At 51.6% G+C, this 9,598-nt stretch overlaps 1 protein-coding gene across 1 annotated transcript; it reads left to right on the top strand.

Moving 5' to 3' along the window:
* The first annotated feature begins 1,606 nt into the window (after positions 1 to 1,606).
* On the top strand, positions 1,607 to 4,865 carry HASPIN (histone H3 associated protein kinase). Its single transcript, XM_084650762.1, has one exon. The coding sequence runs from the start codon at positions 1,767 to 1,769 to the stop codon at positions 4,602 to 4,604; it is 2,838 nt and encodes a 945-aa protein (XP_084506888.1). The 5' UTR covers positions 1,607 to 1,766; the 3' UTR covers positions 4,605 to 4,865.
* The last annotated feature ends 4,733 nt before the right edge of the window (positions 4,866 to 9,598 follow it).

The raw sequence follows: 9,598 nt of genomic DNA, 5'->3' as shown, positions 1-9,598 counted from the left end.
GGGGGGGGGTGACGGGCACGGGGGGAGACGGACACAGGGCACGGGGGGGGGAGACGGACACAGGGCACACGGGAGGTGAAGGGTACGGGGGGGGGAGGTGAAGGGTACGGGGGGTGAGGTGACGGACACAGGGCACGGGGGGGGGTGACGGACACGGGGGGAGACGGACACAGGGCACGGTGGGGGGTGACGGACACGGGGGTGAGGTGACGGACACAGGGCACGGGGGGGTGACGGACACGGGGGGAGACGGACACAGGGCACGAGGGGGGGTGACGGACACGGGGGTGAGGTGACGGACACAGGGCACGGGGGGGTGACGGACACGGGGGTGAGGTGACGGACACAGGGCACGGGGGGGGGTGACGGACACGGGGGGAGACGGACACAGGGCACGAGGGGGGGTGACGGACACGGGGGTGAGGTGACGGACACAGGGCACGGGGGGGTGACGGACACGGGGGGAGACGGACACAGGGCACGGGGGGGGGTGACGGACACGGGGGTGAGGTGACGGACACAGGGCACGGTGGGGGGTGACGGACACGGGGGTGAGGTGACGGACACAGGGCACGGGGGGGGGTGACGGGCACGGGGGGAGACGGACACAGGGCACGGGGGGGGGAGACGGACACAGGGCACACGGGAGGTGAAGGGTACGGGGGGGGGAGGTGAAGGGTACGGGGGGTGAGGTGACGGACACAGGGCACGGGGGGGGGTGACGGACACGGGGGTGAGGTGACGGACACAGGGCACGGTGGGGGGTGACGGACACGGGGGTGAGGTGACGGACACAGGGCACGGGGGGGGTGACGGGCACGGGGGGAGACGGACACAGGGCACGGGGGGGGGAGACGGACACAGGGCACACGGGAGGTGAAGGGTACGGGGGGGGGAGGTGAAGGGTACGGGGGGTGAGGTGACGGACACAGGGCACGGGGGGGGGTGACGGACACGGGGGGAGACGGACACAGGGCACGGTGGGGGGTGACGGACACGGGGGTGAGGTGACGGACACAGGGCACGGGGGGGTGACGGACACGGGGGGAGACGGACACAGGGCACGAGGGGGGGTGACGGACACGGGGGTGAGGTGACGGACACAGGGCACGGGGGGGTGACGGACACGGGGGTGAGGTGACGGACACAGGGCACGGGGGGGGGTGACGGACACGGGGGGAGACGGACACAGGGCACGAGGGGGGGTGACGGACACGGGGGTGAGGTGACGGACACAGGGCACGGGGGGGTGACGGACACGGGGGGAGACGGACACAGGGCACGAGGGGGGGTGACGGACACGGGGGTGAGGTGACGGACACAGGGCACGGGGGGGGGTGACGGACACGGGGGGAGACGGACACAGGGCACGGGGGTGAGGTGACGGACACAGGGCACACGGGAGGTGAAGGGTACGGGGGGGGGGAGGTGAAGGGTACGGGGGGGGGAGGTGACAGGCACAGGGCATGGGAGGGGCGACGGGCACGCGGGGGGCTGAGGTCAGGGAAACAGGGCGCGGGGGGGTGACGGGCACAGGGCACCGAGGGGCGACGAGGGTCAACGGACCCGGGGCGCCTGGCACCGCCTCTCCCGTCGGCGCCGGGGGGCGGAGCAGCGACAGCCCGGGCCCAGCCCGCGCTCGCCCCCGCCAGCGGCTGCGGCAGGAGCGGCCCGGTGGGCGGGACTTCGCCCGGCCTCGCGAGACGCGGTTTGAAAGGGCGGCGGGCGGGCGGGCGCGGCGGCTCTGGCTGAGGCGCGGCCGCGCCATGGAGCTGGCTGCCAGGCCCCAGCCGCGGCTGCTCCGCACCTACACGCGCCGGGGCGCCGGCCTGCGCCGCCTCCCGCCCCCGGCGCCCTGGCTGTCGCCGCCGCAGGACCGCGAGCGGCTCTTCGGCTCCAGCTCCGCCTCCGCCGGCTCGGCTTCCGCCGCCTCGTCCTCCGGCTCCGAGGACCCCGACTTCCAGCCCCCTGGCCCCCGCCGGCCGCGCCGGGGGCCCGCCCGCCGGAGGGGCGGCAGCGCGCGGCCGGCCAAGGAGAACCGGGCCCCCGCCGAGGGCTGCGCCGCGCCCGCCACCCCGCCGGGGAGGCACGTCACCCGCCGGCGCCGCTGGGGGGCGCTCCCGTCGCCGGGGCGCAGGGCGGGGCCCCCCCTGCTCTGCAGCACCCCGCAGCAGCCGGCGCCGGCCGGGGCGGAGAGCCGGCCGCTCCCCGCGGAGGAGAGCATCCTGGGCGGCGGCCAGGAGAACCGCTCCCCCGGCGCTGGGAGGGCGGCCTCGGGCCGGGCCCCCCGCCGACGTCACGGGCCCCCCCGGCCCCTGCTGGCCGAGCTGAGCTCCCTGACGCCGGGGAGCAGCGCGGCGGAGCCCGCGGCAGGGCTGGAGGGCAGCCTGGAGCTCTTCTCCCCGCCCCTGGCCGGGGCCGGCGACCGGGTCTCTCGTGGCCCACAGCGGCCCAGCGCCAGCCCCCTGGCGGGAGACTGGCGGGGCCGGAGCCAGCCGGCGCGCCCAGCATCTCCCCCCGGGGCCCCGAGGCCGCCTGCTTGCCGGTTATCCGAGAGCCGGTGTGTCCTCGTACCCTGCGGAGCCGCCCAGGGGGACTTGATCCAGCTTGTTCCCTCATCATTTCCGGGTAAACACAGACCGTCTGTTCCTACTCGGGGCCAGCCTGTGTCACCCCCTCATAAAACTGTGAGTAGAGATCATGTCCAAAGACTGACCTCACAAAAGGCAGAGAGGGCTCAGCGGACTACACCGGGGCCGTGCCCACTAGAAACTAGCCTAGGCCTGCAGAAACGTGCTAGCTGTCCTGGGGCTGCACTGCCCATTACGGGGAAGCCCCATGTCCTGGTACAAGGTAATACCAGTCCTGATGAGCCACATGATGATTTGAGAGGAAGCTCTCAGAAAAGGAGCTGGAACCTTAGCACAGACAAAAGCAGACACCACCTTCAGCCCTTGGTGGTCTTAAGCTCTCAAGTGGTACCAAACTGGTTGGCTGCTAATAAGAAGTTGGATGCTTGGCCCTCCTGGAGGGAAAACGATTGTCAGCAGCCAGTTTCCCCCTCTGCCTTGTCTGTAATCTCAGAAAAGAAGTCCAGAAGAAGCAAGGTCATTCCCAGAGATGGTGGTAGAGGCACCAGTAAAAAGGCCTGTATCAGTGGGTTCAGCTCCAGCCGATGGGGGAAACAGGCAAGGCGCCGCCCAGTCAGACGCAAGAATTCAAAAACTCCATGGCAGCAGGCTGATGGCTCCTTCTTTCAAGAACAAATGAGGCAAAGAGGAATGGAGAAAAATGCCCTAGAGATGTCGTCGTCTTTTCTGTGTGACTTTTCTTTCCTTAATGACTCCCAGTGGTGGGCCAGGGCTCGAGCATCTCTCTCTCTTCACAAGAAAAAGAAAGTTTCCACTGAGGAAAGTGCCTGTGGCAGCATCCCTTGTACTCCTTCCTCCAAATCTCAGCTTGCAGGGTACCATAAATCCCTGTTCATTCAAAGTGTCGGCTACTCTAACTGGCCCAGTTCCTCCGTGCTCCTGCTGACTCCCATGAAGTCCCATTCTGTTCTGGAGGTGATGCTTACAGATGCAGAGAAGGTGTATGGGGAATGCCAGCAGGAGGGTCCTATCTCCTTTGAGGAATGTATTCCCCCAGATAAGATGAAGAACTGTTTGAAGATTGGGGAAGGAGTATTTGGGGAGGTGTTCCAAACGAACAGTGAGAAAGGAGCTGTGGCTTTAAAAATCATTCCTGTTGAGGGGACTGAGAGGGTCAATGGAGAAGCTCAGAAGAGCTTCAGTGAGATCTTGCCAGAGATGATAATCTCAAAGGAGCTCAGCCTTTTATCTCAGGAGGTAGAACACAGGACTGTAGGGTTCATTGACTTGTACTCTGTGCACTGTGTCCAGGGGGCATATCCCAAGCATCTTCTGAAAGCCTGGGACAAATATCATGAACTGAATGGATCTGAAAATGACCGGCCCGACCTGTTTGGAGAAGAGCAGCTGTTCATGATCCTGGAATTTGAATTTGGAGGCAATAACTTGGAGAATATGAGGAATCAGCTAAATTCAGTGGCAACAGCAAAAAGCCTGCTGCATCAAGTTACTGCTTCCTTGGCTGTGGCAGAGGAGGGACTGTACTTTGAGCACAGAGACTTGCATTGGGGGAATATTCTGGTGAAGAAAACCAACTTGAAAGAGCTCCGTTATACTTTGAATGGAGCAGTTTATACAATCCCCACGAAAGGAATTCATGTGAACATCATAGATTACACCCTGTCTAGGATGGAGAAAGATGGGTTAACGGTCTTCTGTGATATTTCTACTGACAAAGAGCTGTTCCAAGGAAGAGGTGACTACCAGTTTGATATCTATAGGCAGATGAAAGAAGAGAATTCCAACAACTGGGCTGACTATCACCCCCATAGCAACGTCCTGTGGCTGCACTATTTGGCAGATAAACTTCTGAAAGAGGTAAACTACAAAAGAAAGCTATCATCATCCTCTGCCTTGAAAGGCATACATAAACAGCTCCGAAAGTTCCACAGAGAAGTCCTGAACTTTACCTCTGCAAGTGATGTTCTGCTCAATAGCAGCCTTTTCCACTGATCGAAATGGACCTTTGAATGAGTGATCACAACATGATGTCCTTGTACTGTCACTCCCTTTGCTGTATTTTTGGAATACTTCACCATGCCAAATGTGCCAATGTTTCAGATGGTAAATGACCTCTTATGTCCATGAGTTGAATAATTTCTAAGTGTTCAGCTAAAATAAGTGAAGATCCATTATTGCAAAAAAAAAATTGAAACATTTCACAGTTGAAATATTAAAAATGGTTCTACATATGTTAAGTCCTTATTTTGAACTTTAAGCTCCTTTGCCACTTTTAGATCATTAAAACTGATGACTTAAATAAGCTACAGTAAAATCTAGCCTACTTTTCATTTCTCACATTGGAAAATGAAGACCTGACCTAATATTGCTAATACATTTGAGGCATTCCCTTATAAAAAATGTGGTTTTTTGTTTTTAATTAGCACTTGTATAGACCCAGCTTTAAACACATGCTCTTAGGTTGGCAAACTTCCTAGATTAGCAGAATGAATTTGACAGGTTACAATATGTAAACCTTGAAATAGAAAATTAGAGAAAATACTCCTGGATGCTGTAGGAAAACCCTGCTTGAATATGTTTTATCAGTAAGGCTATGATTTTGTCATGGATATTTTTAGTAAAAGTGATGGACTGGTCATGGGCAATAAACAAAAAAATCACAGAAGCTGTGATCTGTCCCTGACTTTTACTAAAAACATCCCTGACAAAATGGGGAGGGAGAAGGGTTCAGCACCCTGTCTCTGTGTCCCTCCCAACCCCCCGCAGTGGCTGGGAGCTGCAGAGACCCCATTGCCCAGTCGCCCCTGCTGCCCTGTGGGGGGTGGGGGTCCCCCACCACCCATAATGGCAGGGGAGCTCTGGGGAGGCATCCATGGCCACTGAGCAGCTTGGGTCCCTCTACCATGCACCACCATGGTCACCACCAGTGGCAGCAGCCAGTCAGTTATGGGTCCTGCTACCTGCAGCTGCAAGAGGGTCCTTGGAGGCTGGGCTGCTGCTGGGTCCCCTGATGCCTGCAGCAGCTGGTCAGCTGTGGGGGCTCCCAATGTCACGGAGGTTGCTGGAGATCACAGATTCCACAACCTCCACGACAATCTTACCTTTATTTATCAGTAAGGGTCTAAACCTGCTCTCCTGAAAGTCTGTGGAACAGGAATTGCACGTTGAAAAAGTTAAAAAAAAAAAATACCTGTGGTGGTGTTATATTTTTTGTGTTTGTAATACGATTCTTTTGTATGCTGATAGGAACCAAAATCTGTAACGTAATTTGAGCTCCAAAGCGGTTTTCCCCATTGATCTACGAAAGCAAATGCACATGAGAAAGGGTGAACAGTTGGCCCTAAAAAATCCAGCTACATCGATGTTATTAACTTTGTACCTACATGAAAGGAACTCCTTGTTCTCAGAGTGTCCTTGACTAACATTCACATATACCACTGGAGTTGGCCTGCAGACAAAAAGATAAATCAAACTAAATGGATCTTGCATTGTTATTGCTGCAAATTAGTTCACGCTGTAACTGATAGAGACATATCCCTCAAATAGAAGGGAAGTTATCACACATCCAGTTTTAGTGAAAGTCATGTTTATCTACACTTATTTTAAAGGGAAAGAATCTTGAATCTATTTAAATAGTTTCAGGTACTAGAGAGAAAAGGAGTACTTGTGGCACCTTTGAGACTAACCAATTTATTTGAGCATAAGCTTTCGTGAGCTACAGCTCACTTCATCGGTGAGCTACAGCTCACCGCATCACTGCATCCGATGAAGTGAACTGTAGCTCACGAAAGCTTATGCTCAAATAAATTGGTTAGTCTCTAAGGTGCCACAAGTACTCCTTTTCTTTTTGCAAATACAGACTAACACGGCTGTTACTCTGAAACCAGGTACTAAAGAGGCCCCTGACTTTCCCTGCCAGTTAGGTGGTTTTACTAACTATCACATTTTTTCAATCTCTCCCTCCCCTGGTGATATGTGAGACTCCTACAAAATGGGAACCACCAACTATATGTAGTGTTGTCAAACACACAAAGTAAGAAATCTTAGGATCTATCAATTACAAGAATCACAAGATTACTGTAACAATAGTGGACTGTTTTAAACAATAAGGTTAATTAAAATTTTTGTAGAGGAACAGCAATTCATAAACAACAAATTATGCTATAGTCTTAACAGGGTTCCCCTACTTCACTTTACCTCCAACACAGGTTTGTAAATGTGATGAGAATATCAATAGCACTTGGCTACTCCGTAAGACTTACTTGGTAAGAACTGCACTGAAAGCATATCTGATATCAAGTATGTGTTCTTCAATCAAAAGTAGTGCTATTTTCATTTACACTAAAAATAAAGGGTAAAACAACACATTTAGTTATCTACCTGGTGTGTATATATGGTATATTTATTTTCACTGTCGCTAAAGCTTCTATAGTTTGACATTTGCTGACAGTGACTTTATACAAGGAGAATGAAGAGAATTATTGCCACTGTACAGTCAAGAGCAGCTTTTGCAGAGCTACTAGCGGTCTGAACTCCATAAATATAATATGGTAGGAATTCTGACCTTTCCTTTAGCATTTCCTGTCTCCCCATATTTCAAATACAAGTGTAGTGTGTGAGCATACAGCAATGCTCACATCTGTCATAGTTAAGGGTGATTCCACATGTGCAAGAAGCTTGCTGGCATGGTAGAAACATGTACAAAAACCTTCCCCTTCAACTATGCTTGCAGTAGAGTTGAAAGGCAAAAATTCCAGATTTAGCTGTCTAAAGTTAGTCAAATAAAATCTTTAGTTTCCTAACATCAGTTTCCTGATTTTCAAAGATGCTGAGCACCTGCTCATTCCTGTGGTCTTATTTTCCACACTTAAGTCCAGCTTTTTAGGTGCTAAATCATAGGTTTATATTCCTATCTTGTTTGAAAATGTTGACAAATGAGTCAAGTACAATTTTGTGCCCATTACTTGGGTATAAATATGGCCTCAGCTTTTTTTATTTTTAAAGGCTTACTTGCCTTCCCCCCAACCCCCTAGAAATCAGTCACAGACTTCCCTCCCCTCCCCCCCCCACCCCCAAAAGAATACGAGAGGATAGCAAAGGACTCTGAAAACCTGCTTTCCCAGGCCCCAGTTAAGTGGGTGGAGGGAATTTAGTACCCACCATACCTTGCCTCCCTAAAATTGATGGGGGCCTCAACAAAAAATCCACTCGGCACATAACTGGGCCTGTGTTTTTGAAAAAAGTATACACTATACACTGTTTTTCCTACTGATGAAGAAGGGGTACTAGGTATCCTTCAGGAAAAAGTAGTAAATCAGGACTCTGCTTAAGTAATAAGTAAATTTGTTGGCTTTCCCATTCTCTCTCTAATTTCCAAAGAGAAAATATAATCCTCAGCTGGTAGGGGAATAATTTGTACATACATGGACATTTCTAAAAGAACGGAGGGACGGATAAGTAGGGTTTCCATGGAACTGGCTCCCACAGGCTGATTAATGGAGAAGTATTAAGGAAATAGGAGGTGATTTATGTTTTCTGTCTATAATATGACAAGTGAGAAAGGGCATGTCTTACTTTGTGACGTTAATAGTGATGTTCGCAGTCTTATCTGGAAATAAAGCTTCATCTAATTGCCAAATCACTGAAAAATGTGCCTATTATGAAGAAAGAGATTATTAAACAAAAGAAGCAAAATGAATATATGCAAATTTTTTTTTTAATTCTCACTTTGCTACTTTTAAAATAGATTTAGTTGGATAATTTTATTGTCCAACTTTCTCTCCAGTATGTGATACATATGTATCACTATGTATAATGAAAAAACAGCCAAGGAACAGATATATGCCAATAGCTAGTGTGACAGTCAGGGTCCAGACACCCCCAGGGGAAAACAGAGGGTTTAAACTCCCAAAAAGAAGCAGTTAAACCAAATGATTGCATACTATGTTATTTTACTGTAAAAGTATATTGACTATGGTCTTTTACAGAAGCTTTTACTGGTCTGAAACTGATGGTTATCATGAGATATGTATAGAGACTGTGGTTATGAATGTATGTATTTGTGTACATAGAGAACTGTGCTCATAAGCTTTGGCTCCATCTCACAGCAGGGAGGTGAGCAATCAGACAGGGAGAGGCATCTCCCAAGCCAGATGTTTACACAAAACCGGACTCAAGTAACGATTCATTGCACAATCCAGGAACAGAGAAATCATGGGCCATTAGAGTTCGTGGTAAAACACTGAGGCAACTGGGAATTTTCCACTTTTCAATATCTATAATGAACTGAAGAATAAAACTGCAAACCCTTTTAAAATAAAAGGGGTTTGAAGTGAAATCTATCCATAAACAAGAAGAGCTTGTAGGTGGGAAGCTTTCTGTGAATGCTGGATTCTCCCACCCCTGCACCAGTAGTTAAGGGGTATGCTGAGAAAGTGTTCAAAGGCAAGAGGTAAACTGTATTAGAAAAAGAAAAGGAGTACTTGTGGCACCTTAGAGACTAACCAATTTATTTGAGCATAAGCTTTCGTGAGCTACAGCTCACTTCATCGGATGCATACTGTGGAAACTGCAGAAGACATTATATACACAGAGACCATGAAACAATACCTCCTCCTCCCACCCCACTCTCCTGCTGGTAATAGCTTATCTAAAGTGATCACTCTCCTTACAATGTGTATAAAATCAAGGTGTATGAAAATCAATGTGTATGAAAATCAAGAAAATAACAGAACGCCACTAGCCGTCACCTTCAGCCCCCAACTAAAACCCCTCCAACGCATTATTAAGGATCTACAACCTATCCTGAAGGATGACCCAACACTCTCACAAATCTTGGGAGACAGGCCAGTCCTTGCCTACAGACAGCCCCCCAACCTGAAGCAAATACTCACCAACAACCACATACCACACAACAGAACCACTAACCCAGGAACCTATCCTTGCAACAAAGCCCGTTGCCAACTGTGCCCACATATCTATTCAGG

The sequence above is a fragment of the Lepidochelys olivacea genome (genome assembly GCF_965140295.1).
Source record: "Lepidochelys olivacea isolate rLepOli2 genome assembly, chromosome: 17".
NCBI lineage: Eukaryota > Metazoa > Chordata > Testudines > Cheloniidae > Lepidochelys > Lepidochelys olivacea.
Note: the sequence above shows the minus strand (reverse complement) of the source record. Positions and strands in the feature narration are given on the sequence as shown.